Raw genomic sequence first — 15,000 nt, forward strand, 5'->3', positions numbered from 1 at the left:
GATGAGGGGGGAAAAAGCCTTTTCAAAAGCAAATCTGTAATTTGCCCTAGTTTTATTCATCCCATCTAATCTTTTTCCCTTTTTCTTCTTCCTGTTTTTAATTTAGGATCTGGTCAGAAATGCTAAATAGGATCCATAAACATTGAAGAATTCAACAAAAGTCAAAGGAAAAGTCTACCATGATGCGAAGTGGCTGTAGGCTATGTGTGAGGACCATAAGAACTCCTAAGTTTGTGATTTTGTGTCTCTCTCGACCTGCCGTAGTTCTGGATCCTCCCCAGCCTGGTGGGCGGGTCTGTGCTGTACTTCCTGTCTGTGGACCAATGGCATCGCGTGGCCGCCTGGCTCTACGGGACGGGGCTCACCGGCCTGTTTGTCACCTCAACGCTGTTCCACACCGCCGCCTGGAAGATCAGCCACCTCCGGTGTGTGTATGTGTGTGTGTGTGTGTGTGTGTGTGTGTGTTTTAAGTGTGTGTGTTTTAAGTGTGTATTAGCCTGTGTGTGTTGTTGTTTTACATATCTTGGAACTGTGAAAAAAGAAGATGTATATATCAGCCATGGTCACAAGAATAAAACATTCGCAATGTACGTTTATGCAACGAATACGTGGAATGTCATCGTCTCTGAAGCAAACATACGTTGCTTATCATGTTTCTAGATATACGTGTATATCAGTGTTATACAGTCTGCTATTGAAATGGAGCTGTGGCCAGTGAGGGTGTTGTTGGGGTGGATGGATGGTGTAAACACCTTTCACACCGGAGAGCCGTGTTCGAGTCCCGGTGTGTCTACATTTCAACCACAAGTCACATTTAACGTTTTTGTTATTAAAGCCTAACCCTTAACCAAGTTGTTTTACTTGCTTAAAAATGCCAAAGGTAAAGTTGTTGTATTTGTGTTGGAGGTCTTCAAATTAACCACGGTTTTGTTCCAAATTCTGCAGACACGTAAACATTAAAACATTTTATTTTGGTGACTGGGATGGTATATATAACGTACAGTATACAGTACAGTACAGTACAGTACAGTACAGTACAGTACAGTATAACTTGTGTGGGTATAGTACAAATTGCTGGAAGGGCTTTTGGCAGATATGCGTGTGTGTGTGTGTGTGTGTGTGTGTGTGTGTGTGTGTCAGTGTGTGTGTGTGTGTGTGTGTGTGTGTGTGTGTGTGTGTCAGTGTGTGTGTGTGTGTGTGTGTGTGTGTGTGTGTGTGTGTGTGTTTATGCACAGCTTCAGTAAACAATGCCTTTTTCCGCACACTCAGACATACAATCTGCTCGTTAGAACAAAGCAGTGACAGATGTTGCCTGGTAATGACATGAAAAATACATCACACACACCTTCTGCAGGTTCCACACAGTTACAAACCTGCACGCACAGCACACACACACACGCACGCGCACACACACACACGCACGCGCATAATGTTTTCAAATTAACTGGAAACACTGCGGCGTCTTCAAATTAACTGGAAACACTGCGGCGTCTTCAAATTAACTGTCTGCATTTTTGAATTTGAATTGTAAAACTGTTGGTAAATGTCACGTATCCGTGGTTTGTAGAATCATAAACTGCCAACATTTTATTCTGGCGACTGAGTTGGTTGGTCTCTCTCTCTCCCTCTCTCTCTCCTTTCCCCCCACATAATAGCTTTCCAAAAAGACACAACAAACAGTGTGTCATGTGTTGTGAAGGCCAGGCCCAGGGTTTAGCTCTCCTGACACCTCAGTCTGTCAACACCATCATAGCCTTTATAGCTCATACCTCTATCCACTGAAGGAAAACAAACGGAAGCACTTTATAGCTCATACCTCTATCCACTGAAGGAAAACAAACTGAAGCACTTTTTAAAGCTCAGTCTTTCTGTCAAAAGACTGTATTTTACAGATTAGGGATGACCAACAGGTGACTCTTTCACTATGTCATGTTTTTTTAAAACAAACTCTTCTCCCTCCTCTCCCTCTCTCTCTCTGCGTCTCTCTCTCTCTCTCTGTCTTTTAAATTCAAATTCAAATTCGCTTTATTGGCATGAATGTCTCAAGTTGTTAAAGCATAAAGAATTAAAATCTCAAGTCTATACAGAGTCTATAGTTCAAGTCTCTCTCTCTGTGTCTCTCTCTCTCTCTCTCTGTATCTCTCTGTCTCTCTCTGTGTCTCTCTCTGGGTCTCTCTCTCTGTCTCTCGCTCTCTCTCTCTCTCTGCAGGAGGGTGGAGCAGCATTTCCACATGTGTGACAGGATGGCCATTTACTTCTTCATCGCCGCTTCCTACTCCCCCTGGTGGGCAGCCTGCACATTACACTGGATCGACCCAGTCGCCAGAATAAAACGCTGGCATTTTAGGTGTTTGTAAACCAGGCATACGTACGATCTCAACGTACATTTGAAACAAAATGTCAGGATTTTACGTCTCTAAAACGTGGCATTTTACTTTTCTGCAAATCTATCTCAAGGCGACTTTTAAACAAAAGGGATGGTTAATTTGAAAACCTCACGGCCTTTCCAACGTTAAACACAAATAAAACAATGTTAACTGTTATAATTAGGGATGGGTACCGTTCACATTTGAACCGATACCGGTACGATACCGGTACCTGGAATTCGGTACGGTACCCAAAACGGTACCATTTTCGGTACTTTACACGCTCTAATAACAAAAAAATGACAGTTGTAAAAAAAAAAAAAAGTCCAAACTTCTCAGAGAGAGCGGTCGGTATTCACTAAAGCCTTCATATCTCAGGCTCTGTAGCACATAGAAACATAAAATAAAAAGCATTTAACCCTTTGGCTTTTCGTATTATATTTGCTCTAATGTTCATTAAAAAAAAAAAGATATTTAATGGGATAGTTCTGTTTGTTTGAAGTTGGGTCCTATGAGGTACTCTCATACAGTCAGTGCACTGGGTAAAGCACTCTGGACACATCGTGCACCGAGATAGGAGAACTGCACTCCAGCTGCAACAGGCTGAGTGTGAAGGGGGCCATGAGCAAAAAACGTAAAAAACAACAGAAAAAATACATAAAATGCTTCCATACTGCTCACCTGGCATAATCCAAGTCTCCACAAGCCCTGAGATGCCAAGTTGACTTGAAAAGATGTCATGTACACCCTGTTTTTAGCTGAAATCGTCACTGGAGCTAGCAGCTGAAATTACACACACAATAGGGTACAACCTTGCTATAGTGACGATTTTAGCTAAAAACAGGGTGTAAATTACATATTTTCAAGTCAACTTAGCATCTCAGGGCTTGTGGAGACTTGCATTATGCCAGGTGAGCAGTATGGAAGCACTTTATGTATTCTTTCTGTTGTTTTTTTACGTTTTTGCTCATGGCCCCCTTCACACTCAGCAGACAGCTCTCTGTGCCTGTTGCAGCTGGAGTGCAGTTCTCCTATCTCGGTGCACGATGTGTCCAGAGTGCTTTACCCAGTGCACTGACTGTATGAGAGTACCTCATAGGACCCAACTTCAAACAAACAGAACTATCCCTTTAAAGGAAGGCTTTCCCGTGGGGAATATGAAGATATATTAAATCTCACGCCCCTAAGGAGTTTGAATCCAATTTTTGAAATTGGTTGTTCAGAGCCTAAGGGCCTGTAACGATGTGACATGGTACTGAAGGGCCTGTAACGATGTGACATGGGCCTGTAACGATGCGACATGGTACTGAAGGGCCTGTAACGATGCGACATGGTACTGAAGGGCCTGTAACGATGTGTCATGGTACTAACGGGCCTGTAACGATGTGACATGGTACTGACGGGCCTGTAACGATGTGACATGGTACTGACGGGCCTGTAACGATGTGACATGGTACTGACGGGCCTGTAACGATGTGACATGGTACTGACGGGCCTGTAACGATGTGACATCCCGTCAGGTTGATGCTGAGGGAGCTGGGCCCGTGGACGTGTCACATGCGCTGGCTGATCTGGGTCATGGCCTGTGTCGGCTCCATATACGTTTTCTTCTTCCACGAAAGGTAAGAAACTGTGTCTCTCTATCTGCGCTCAGTGTAAACTGTCTCTCTCTCTCTCTGCTTAGTGTAAACTGTCTCTCTCTCTCTCTCTGCTCAGTGTAAACTGTCTCTCTCTCTCTGCTCATTGTAAACTGTCTCTCTCTCTCTCTGCTTAGTGTAAACTGTCTCTCTCTCTCTCTGCTCAGTGTAAACTGTCTCTCTCTCTCTGCTCATTGTAAACTGTCTCTCTCTCTCTCTGCTTAGTGTAAACTGTCTCTCTCTCTCTCTCTGCTCAGTGTAAACTGTCTCTCTCTCTCTGCTCAGTGTAAACTGTCTCTCTCTCTGCTCAGTGTAAACTGTCTCTCTCTGTCTCTGCTCGGTGTAAACTGTCTCGTAAACTGTCTCTCTCTGATCGGTGTAAACTGTCTCTCTCTCTCTGATCTGTGTAAAGTTTGTAAACTGTCTCTCTCTGATCGGTGTAAACTGTCTCTCTCTCTCTGATCTGTGTAAAGTTTGTAAACTGTCTCTCTCTGCTCGGTGTGAACTGTCTCTCTCTGTCTGATCTGTGTAAACTGTCTCTCTCTGATCGGTGTAAACTGTCTCTCTCTGTCCACTCAGTGTCCTGGTTTGATACACGACATGCCAAACAAACCTCCTTGTTCACAAGTGTTTACAGCCAACACTTGTCTGCTGGTTGTACATCATAAAATGTGTGCTACGGTCAGGGGTGTGTATGAGTTACAAGTAATCACATGAGTAAAAAAGTATTTTTTTAAGGAACAAATACTTGTCAGGTATCTTTTTTAAACTGTACTTCTACTCTTTACTCGAGTATATTTTTGAGCCGGCAATGTACTTTTTACTTAATTGATTTGTCGACTCCGGGAGTCACAGCTGGGACAGATAGGGAAATGGAGAAAGAGATGGGTAGGTGAGGCAGAGAAGGGTAGAGAGGAATAAATGGAGAGAGAGATTCTTCATAACTATAGGCCAGGGGTTTTCAAAGTCTGAGACTGTGGGCCTCCCCCCAGACAAAGCTGGGAAAAAGGCGGCCCCCTTGCTCAATTCCTGGATCATGCCTATGGGATCATGATTGTGTTATTTGATCCCTTAAACACTCAACCATTGTGCCAAGATAGCCTGGTGTTGCTGTCAGATTACACCAAATAAATAAATAAACATGGGTAAAATGGTAAAATTCCACACAATTACTGTATCTCTGAACAATCGCTTTAACCAAATCACACACATCACTATCACTATGTGATCTCCTTTTGATAACTAATCTAATAATATTACAACAACAACAAAATCCATTCACTGAGCCTCCCCTGAAACTGTTTGGAGCCCCCCTGGGGAGGCCCGCCTCCCACTTTGAAAACCCCTGGTATTCATAGTATTCCCATGATGTCACAACGATTTTCCTACCAAAATGGTGCTACAATACACACAGCTCATTGATTACAATCACCTATTATTTTCCTACCAAGATGGCAGAATACTATCAATAGGCTATATTTATTTATTTGATTAGCCTACCTGCATTACTTCATAAAAAAGTGTTATCAACATCATTATTTTGCACTGGCCCGTACACTGTAAAAAGAAGAAGAAAAGAAAAGTAACTTGTACTTTGAATAATTTAACCAGGTACCCCCCCCCCCCCTTTTTTTTCTTTACTTTTACTTGAGGGCTTGGAATTTTCACTTCCACTTTAGTGATTTTTTATGGGAGTAATTGTACTTTTACTTGAACTTGAGTATAGATTTTCAGTACTCTACCCACCACTGGATACATGACATAGGCTACCAAACAAACCTTGTTGGCGAGTGTTTACAGCCAACACTGGTCTGCTGGTTGTTGTAGGCCAACATCTTCAAATGTGTGCTGTGATCCTTTGCTTTTGCCTTCCTGCAGATACAAGCTGGTGGAGCTGCTGGGATACGTGGCTATGGGAGCTGTCCCTGCTCTGGTCATCCTGTCCATGGTAAGAGCCAATCACAGAATGTGTTCAGGTCATCCTGTCCATGGTAAGAACCAATCACAGAGCGTGTTCAGGTCATCCTGTCCATGATAAGAACCAATCACAGAGTGTGTTCAGGTCACCCTGTCCATGGTAAGAACCAATCACAGAATGTGTTCAGGTCATCCTGTCCATGATAAGAACCAATCACAGAGTGTGTTCAGGTCACCCTGTCCATGGTAAGAACCAATCACAAAGTGCGCTCAGGTGATCCTGTCCATGGTAAGAACCAATCACAGAATGTGTTCAGGTCATCCTGTTCATGGTAAGAACCAATCACAGAATGTGTTCAGGTCATCCTGTCCATGGTAAGAACCAATCACAGAATGTGTTCAGGTCATCCTGTCCATGGTAAGAACCAATCACAGAATATGTTCAGGTCATCCTGTCCATGGTAAGAACCAATCACAGAGTGTGTTCAGGTCACCCTGTCCATGGTAAGAACCAATCACAAAGTGTGTTCAGGTCACCCTGTCTATGGTAAGAACCAATCACAGAGTGCGTTCAGGTCACCCTGTCCATGGTAAGAACCAATCACAGAGTGCGTTCAGGTCACCCTGTCCATGGTAAGAACCAATCACAGAGTGCGTTCAGGTCACCCTGTCCATGGTAAGAACGAATCACAAAGTGTGTTCAGGTCACCCTGTCCATGGTAAGAACCAATCACAGAGTGCGTTCAGGTCATCCTGTCCATGGTAAGAACCAATCACAGAGTGTGTTCAGGTCATCCTGTCCATGGTAAGAACCAATCACAGTGTGTTCAGGTCATCCTGTCCATGGTAAGAACCAATCACAAAGTGTGTTCAGTCACCCTGTCCATGATAAGAACCAATCACAGAATGCGTTCAGGTCACCCTGTCCATGATAAGAACCAATCACAGAGTGCACTCAGGTCATCCTGTCCATGGTAAGAACCAATCACAGAGTGTGTTCAGGCTTTGTGGTTTCATGCATTTGAGGGGTTAAAGGCCTTCTCCTATAGGCCCCCTTCCTCTGAAACAGGCTTCCTGCTTTTGTCCAACACTGTCTCAGACTCCACACCCATGTGTCTTTTGTGGTTGGTTGCTTGTTCTAAGAATATTTTTTAAATGGAATGTTGTTTAGTTGAGTTTTTATTACACAATACTTTTTCTGATATATATATATATAAAATGCAATAACTAAATGCAAAACTATAATAACCTTGGTTGTGTGTGTCTTTCCAGGTGGACCACGGCGGTGTGTGCGAGCTGGCGGTGGGGGGCGTATTTTACGTGGTGGGTGTGGCCTTCTTCAAGAGCGATGGCCTGGTCCCGTTCGCCCACGCCATCTGGCACCTGTTCGTGGCCATGGGAGCGGGCGTCCATTACTACGCCATCTGGAGGTACCTGTACGTGCCCGCGCCACTGCTGCAGACGTCCAGGTGACCTGAGCCCGCCTGGGCTAGGCTCCAGAAGGAGAATGGATTTAGTGAGTGAGGTTGCTTGCCAGCATCCCCGAGGAGACTGGTGTGTCAGGGACTCAGGGATGATCCGACCATCATTGCTGACAGGAGACTGAAGTGAATTCTCCCTAGCTCGTTCTACCGGGGACCAAACATCTGGACCAAACTCTCAGCCTGACAATCCACCATGTTCTCATTTCCAACGCATCCTATGACTATTTGTCAAGTCCCCCAGTGTGACGATACCAATGTGAAAGGTACCCTTTTTCGTCAGGGTGTGAAAAAATGGCATATGAGTGTGTATGTATGGACGTATGTATGGCGTGGAGCTCCGGTCGCAGCTGGACCTTAAACCGCGACCCGCGAGTGGAGCTCCAGGCACGGGAGTCTCGTTCGGCCGGCCCGGTGGCGTGACTCTGTTTCCTGGTTAATAAGATTCGGCAAATAAAACAACTTGGTTGGGTGCCACGAAAACGTCACAAATAGGTCAAAATAGGACGCATTGGGATTGGACGTAACAGACTGATCAGTGAGTGGACATCTAGCCACATATTCAACTTAAACCACTTCCAAGCTGCTAGGTGATGAGGACTGGCTGGACCAAATCTGTGTTGATCATCACCTGCACTGTAGTGGCTTTAGATTAGAATATGCAGAAATATGATTCTGATTCTACTCTATTCTAGTTTTTTTTTAAGAACAATGGAACTGGTCTGACTGGCCATATGCACTGCCAACTGATGAAGACACCAGCAACACTTTAAGGAGAGGAAAAGGGGGAATTCAACCTGGGTCAAATAGTTTTTTGCGAATACTCTTTTTGTGTGTGTTTAAAGTAGCAGAGGGGTGAGGTTTGCCCAAAAAGTGCAGTACACAATGTGCCAGAAAGCTCTTAGACAACCACAGGGAAGTTTTGCACAAATTAATTATGTATACTTAAGTGACCCCACCTTATTAATTCATCCTTATAGGCAGTAAACCCCACGCTTTTGGTACCAAGCAGAAATTATTCGCAAAAACTATTTGAACCAGGCAGCCTCAGTGCTAACATTCCTTTACGATGGTGCTAACCCCTACATTCAAATACAGTAGTGGAAGAATATTCAAGTCACCATTACTTTGACTTTGTTTTCTGTTCATTTTCACGTAAAGCGCAGAAAAGCAAAATATCGTCGTCACAACAGCCTGCTAACTTTGCACACATAAAAGCTCAGGCTTTAGTTTGGAGCAGTTTTATTGAGCTGTCACTGTTTTACAGTGTAAAACATTATATTGTTAGATTATTATTGGATTAGCGTAAAGATGACAAAGGCATCTTTGCTGCCAGCACTGTTACAAACAGGCGTACCTCATTTTTCGCCCTTTTAGCTTGTGTTTGACTTGGACTGCATTTCTGGTCAGCAGACAGGATGTGGCCAGCAGACAGGATATACTAGTTCAAACTCAAACAGGCCGACCGACCTTTGTTCAAAGTTGAAGGTATCAACCTCTAGTTGAGGATAACAGGCCTGGTTGTGATTGTTATTGATGATCATTAAGTAAATCAATTTTCATGATTCCAATCTATAGGATCTGAAAGCTGAAAAATCCAATGTTACCATAGAACTACTAGAAAGTTTTTGATATAACACTATACCAGACCTAAGGTTAAAGTCATAAGGGATGGTTGCCCAGACAAGTAGGCTACTACTGAGTGTAGCCTACTTATTATGTTTTAAAGGTGATACCCATTATTTTTTTGATTGCCAATTGACCTTTTTCACAGCAGCCCATTTTGTGTGTAAAAGGCAGGACGTAACACAGGTGCAAGTGGAACATTAATGAGGGTCACTTCCGACCCATTTAGATGTTCCAGTGGGGCCCTCATTAATGTTTTGCTTGGTTCCAGTGGGGCCCTCATTAATGTTTTGCTTGGTTCCAGTGGGGCCCTCATTAATGTTTTGCTTGCACCTGTGTTAATTCTTGATTTTTGGACACAAAATGGCTGCTGAAAAGGGCGGATTGTCTACTTGGGGTAATGCACTCTTCTCTTAGAGCACTTCTCTATCCAGCATTAATGTACATTGAACAGGGTATCCGCCGGGTCTTGAAAAGTATTCAAAGTTGATCAATTTAGGGACAATTAAGGGCCTTAAAAATATTAAAAAGTCTTAATTGCCATTTGAGAGGTATTGCATTTGGTAGCTATTGTGCTGATTGTGTTAATTTAACATATATTGTCTCATATCGATCGCTGACCCCTGAATTGAATCGATATTGTATTGTGGCACACTTTGTGATATCAGCAAATATCGTATCGTTGTCCAAAGAATCTATATATCGTATTGTGATGAAACTTTACACCCCTATCGCTGATGTGACGAAAGTGGCGTTGAGGTGTTAAAATATATTGAAAAGGTCTTAACAGGTATTGAATTTAACGTAAGGTTTGCTGCATATACCCTGTTTAAACATCAAGGAATCTCCTGAAATCCTCCACTTGATGACATTCCTTTTCTTCTTAAGAGTTGATCTTTTATACCCTACTTCTTCCAAGCACTGTATGTAATAGATCATACTTTCTCTTCTAGTTCGACCGTTTCTACGGTCAGAAAAGAGCGCTCACTCAGGAAGTGAATAATTTCTATCAGAGGTTCTATTTTGTAAAATTATATTTAGAGAAATCATTTAATTAAAGGAGAGACACTATATTACAATGTGAGGGCTCTGTGTGGGTTTTGTTGTGTTTTGAGTGCAAAGCGTGCTTCATCACATCAGATGCAATCAATAACTTCATTTATTTACAAAAACACAGTGCAAAAGATCTGACAGGATCCATTAAAGTCTTCATTAGGGCTGGGTATTGTTTCAAAAATTACAATACCAGTACCATAAAGTGATACCGATACCAATATAGTACTATTCATTCAATACTTTCCCCCCCAGATGTGTAGTACAGCCATACTTTTGAACATTTTGGTGCATCTCGGCACACTGAACTGCCAACTCCGTCATGCTTGACTACACCACCCACAGACAGTATGGGCTGTAGCTGTTGCGGTAGTGGGCCAATCATACGTCATACATTATATGATATACAATCATACATTAAACCGAAGAACGCTTGTGGCGATTGGCTGCGAGCAAAATCATACGAATAGTCATTTTTTTCTAGATCTGTGTGAAAAAGGATGCAATGCAGGTATCGTTTGACTGGAGAAGTTTTGATCATACTAGTTGGTACTGGGTTATTTCAGGCAATACCCAGCCCTAGTCTTGTTGGCATTGTCCATTACATGAGGAATCTCCCATTTTATTACACAGATGCACCAGTAGGTGGCAGTGCATGAAGATGTTGATGTTTTTGTGTGATTGTTGACAGGTGAAAGAGGAGGGCAGGTGTACCGTGTGTGCAAAGAGTATAGAAGCCAAGAGACGAAGCTCTAATGCATTTTTGACAACAGCACTGCTGCAATTTTGGCCTGAAAACGCCTCCTTGTGCTCATGGGAAACTGCAGAGAACCAAGACAGAGACACACCATTACCGGGAAGAACACAGGCCATTTGGGTAGAGGTGTTTCTGCAGGCACTTTGTGGGTGAACTGTTTTACTGGCGTTATTACAGTAGTCTCCTTCAGGCCAAAATGGCAGATTTGCTGTGCGCTGATGTTGCAATGGAATGATCTAGTAGCCTTCAGTTCTTAGCCATGTAAGTTCTTTGGTGTGTTTGAGTGTGTGAGGCTGGTGAGGACTCGGAGTTGCAGTGGCAGGGCCACGTTGGTGTCGCGGTGCCAGCGGGGGTGGGTGAGGTTGGGGGACGGGGTCAGGACGCTCTGAGCCACGCTGGGAGACTTCAGCAGCGACCACAGCTCCTCCCCCCGCGTCACTATGGCAACAAGGTCGTCCTCGTCGGCGCACCAGGGGACCGACCCGCCTCGGGTCACGGTCCGCAGCTTCGACAGGAACAGGGACACCCTGACACACACACACACAGGGCGAGAGAAGACAGAAATATATGTGTAAATCAGGTGGCGAGCTCTGGGTTGGACAGATGAAGCCTATGCGGAAGTGATCAAATCTGTACTTCCTCGAATGGCCACTTGAGGCTGGCTCCAAAAGAGTCGTTCCCCATTCACCCCCATGTTAAAATGCCCGACTTTACAACAGCATTAAACATGTTTACAGCCTGGCTGTTTCAAAACACGGTTTTGGTCTATATAGCTAGTTTCACCTTTCATGACAACTGTTCGACAACTGTTAATACAACTCACCTTTAAAATAGATTATAGAAAAGACTGTTTTGGGCATGATTGACAGGTCGCCTGTCCAGTGATTATGCAGCTTGCCACACACGGACCAATAGCAGGCCTGGAGCTGTGGCTCTGGGAAAACCCTGGTCTCGTGCATTCTTGCGTGAGCTGTGCCAGAACCAGCGACGGCCACACTCCCATCTCTAGGCTTCAAAAACACCAGCCCAAAAACCAATAGGTGACATCAAGGTGACTGTCCATATTTTTAACTAGAAATCATGTTTGATTCTTACCAGCTCGCCCGCCGTGCAGGTCGCCGCAATTGCTCAACTTCGCATCACTGATGACATGTGTCAGTGACCACAAGCTCGAGTGACCATCACTGATGATGTCATAGACATTGTGACATCATCCGTGGGGCAAAAATTGAAACCGAGACATTACTCCCTTGTATATGATGATGATGATGGTCTATCTATGGTGTAAAATTTACAATAGCAGCCCGAATACTGATGTCATATCTAATAGATTTTTTTTCACAAGTTAAATTACTGTGACATTTTCATCTAAATAAATTACCATTTTGCTACCATCTAGAACTGACTGATTTAACACAAGAGTGATTCAACCTATGAAAGCTTTTACAGATGCTTTTCAAAACAGTCAATGTCAGATAGGTCCTTCCTTAGGAAATGATGTGTTTTACATTTCCGGCAGCAGCAACAATGGTTTATTTTGGGATAAACAGAAGACAAACTGGGAAGCTTGCATGAACAACAACAGCCACCACAGCTGTACAGATAGGAAAGGGGGGAAAGGGAAAGAGCGCCACCTACAGAAACCTCAACCTCAACCGAAAAACAAGGAAAACATACTGGACACAACAGTCTAGAAACACTACAGCAATGAGCGCTGAGCAACAAAGGTTGCCTGGGTCTACACCTTTGACTCCGCCCCCTCCACCCAGTTGAGTTTTACTGAAACCTCGTAGCGCATTTACCTTTCAAAAGTCATAAAAGTGGCCCACGTGTGTGAAGATTATCTTGCTGAACACAATCTGCCCATAAACCTTTGTTAGCCACAGACCTTATTTGATGCATTTAAGTGAAATCCCCATTCTAAAACCCCATAGACCTTTCCCTTGACAAACCAACATGGCGGCGATTTCTGGTTAAGCCTAAGAAAATACGTCATCCCTGAGGTACTCTATTCCCCTGGGGGATCCCCCTCATGGAAATCAGTTAGAGTGGAGGTGATGTCAGACTGGAGAAGGAAATTGAGTGTAACGAGTTGACAATTCAGTCTGATATCAGGCTACAACAAAGGTGTTACCAAAATAAAATAACTAATTTAAATGACTACAGCTATTAATATAACTGCAGGGATGAGCAGAAGCACAGGATAAAAATCATTATACATAAACTTCAACGAGAAAAACAGAGATTGGTCCCGTAATGATTAAATAACAACCTACAGTAACTGCTTTGACCTTTGACTAAAATTGTGATAATGAAAACAGCCAAAGGGGTCTGTGGTCTGTGTGTGCATGTGTGTGTGTGTGTGTGTGTGTGTGTGTGTGTGTGTGTGTGTGCATGTATGTGTATGCATGTGTGACACTATACCCATGTGCCACGCCACCGTCAACCTGCTGTAGGCAAAACGAGTGCACTGTATGTCTTGTCAGTCACCTGGGTATGAGGTCATGTGATCGCGACGCCAGCTTAGCGAGCGCGCTCATTAGCGAGGTGATGACCCTGGGGGCGGGGGGAGCCTCCCCGGGGGCCGGGGCCGAGGAAGTGACCTCGAACAGCACCGCCTCCAGCGCCTCGAAACAGGACGTGATGAGCTCCACGGAGCAGCGCGAGTCACATGACACAGACAGGTACTCGCCCAGCACCCACACCTGAAACACACACACGCACGCACGCACGCACGCACGCACACACACACACACACACACACACACACACACACACACACACACACACACACACACACACACACACACACACACACACACACACACACACAGTTATTTCTGAGTCTTTATTATTTCAGTGATGGATTTGACCGGAGTTCCATACGCAGCAAAAAGGGCTGAGACGTGAGATGTCAACAATGGGGTTTGTACAGGATCCAAAACACACGGATACAAGTTTGCCAAGTCAAGTCAACATGAGCCACCTTTATATATCTCATTTACACACACACACGCGCGCGCACACACACGCACGCGGACACACACACGCGCACACACACACGCACGCACGCACAGACACACACACACACACACACACACACACACACAGCTTCCTCACCACATGTGTGAAGACTTCTTCTTTGCTGTAGACGTTGGCCGTGGTTCCAGCGAACTCCAGCAGCTCGTGAGACTGGTCCACCACCAGAGAGGGGCGGAGCTTACACAGCCTCAGCAGGTGGCAGCTGAACACTCTGTAGAGAGAGAGAGAGACACACACACAGAGAGAGAGAGAGAGAGAGAGAGAGAAAGAGAGAGAGAGAGAGACACACACATGAGGGTGAAACTAAGGCAATGAGAGCCATATATAGCAATCAGGCATCGCCACATGCTCCACTGCTCGCGTTGCGTCTGCGTTGTGTCCGCTGGCTGCGTCCAAGCGAAAACAAATGGCAGAGGTTCATTTCTTGATGGCTGATGCATTGGAATAAAGTTGAACTGATTTGTTTTTTTATGATTCAAAAGAACGTCACGCTCACGCAACGCTGATGGCAACGTGAAGCAAAGCTGGGAGTAGAGCTCTAAAGCTGGAAACATGCACCAACGTCAGCCTCCACTTGGAGCCTTGCCGACGGCAGCTAGTTCCATATACTCAAACGTCAGCTTGACGAGGGGGCGCAGGGGAGTCCCCAATGGCTAGAAGTTAGCCCAAGGAGAGAATGTAGTGCATATACTTGGTAATAGCTTTCACTCTCTCCTCTATCTGCCCATCTACATTTATTTATTTATTTATTTGTTTATTTGGACGGGACAGTGCAAAATCAATGAACACAAAAACCATGAAGCAGATACAGTCACCTGGAACATAATAAGAGTGTAAAAATTGCCGGATTTAGCACAAGGCTAATTTCCATCCGTTGTCCCCGAAAGACATAAAAAACAGAATACATAAAACGTAAAACATAAGCAGCAGCAATACACTCAAAAATACATAGCAGCAATGCACTTACAAAAATAAAAATACATAGTAGCAATACACAAAAAAACATATTACCTGTGGTCACGTGACTGGTTGGACTTCAGCCATTGTTTAAGTTTACCTCTAAAAGTAGCAAGGGTGGGGCTGTCCCTTATGGAGACGTGGAGACTATTCCACGTTTGGCT

The 15,000-nt window shown here is 44.2% G+C and overlaps 2 protein-coding genes across 3 annotated transcripts in view; one reads left to right on the forward strand and one right to left on the reverse strand.

Annotated features, from left to right (window-relative positions):
* LOC310787716 (monocyte to macrophage differentiation factor 2-like) overlaps window positions 1-10,093 on the forward strand; it is a 25,624-nt gene extending 15,531 nt beyond the window's left edge. The window contains exons 3-7 of the mRNA XM_083649205.1: window positions 265-425; window positions 2,210-2,284; window positions 3,887-3,988; window positions 5,882-5,951; window positions 7,193-10,093. Of these exons, the coding sequence (XP_083505331.1) occupies window positions 265-425; window positions 2,210-2,284; window positions 3,887-3,988; window positions 5,882-5,951; window positions 7,193-7,393 (609 nt within the window). The 3' untranslated portion in view covers window positions 7,394-10,093. The remainder of the gene's footprint in view (window positions 1-264; window positions 426-2,209; window positions 2,285-3,886; window positions 3,989-5,881; window positions 5,952-7,192) is intronic.
* Window positions 10,094-10,181: 88 nt separating this feature from the next.
* Window positions 10,182-15,000, reverse strand: part of ap5z1 (adaptor related protein complex 5 subunit zeta 1) — a 22,909-nt gene continuing 18,090 nt past the window's right edge. For both annotated transcript variants that reach the window (XM_083649146.1, XM_083649145.1), the window contains 3 exons: window positions 13,958-14,090; window positions 13,328-13,542; window positions 10,182-11,364 (listed from right to left, as the gene is read on the reverse strand). In XM_083649146.1, coding sequence (XP_083505272.1) covers window positions 11,091-11,364; window positions 13,328-13,542; window positions 13,958-14,090 — 622 coding nt within the window. In that variant the 3' untranslated portion in view covers window positions 10,182-11,090. The remainder of the gene's footprint in view (window positions 11,365-13,327; window positions 13,543-13,957; window positions 14,091-15,000) is intronic.

Source organism: Poromitra crassiceps (genome assembly GCF_964638095.1).
Source record: "Poromitra crassiceps genome assembly, chromosome: 13".
NCBI lineage: Eukaryota > Metazoa > Chordata > Actinopteri > Beryciformes > Melamphaidae > Poromitra > Poromitra crassiceps.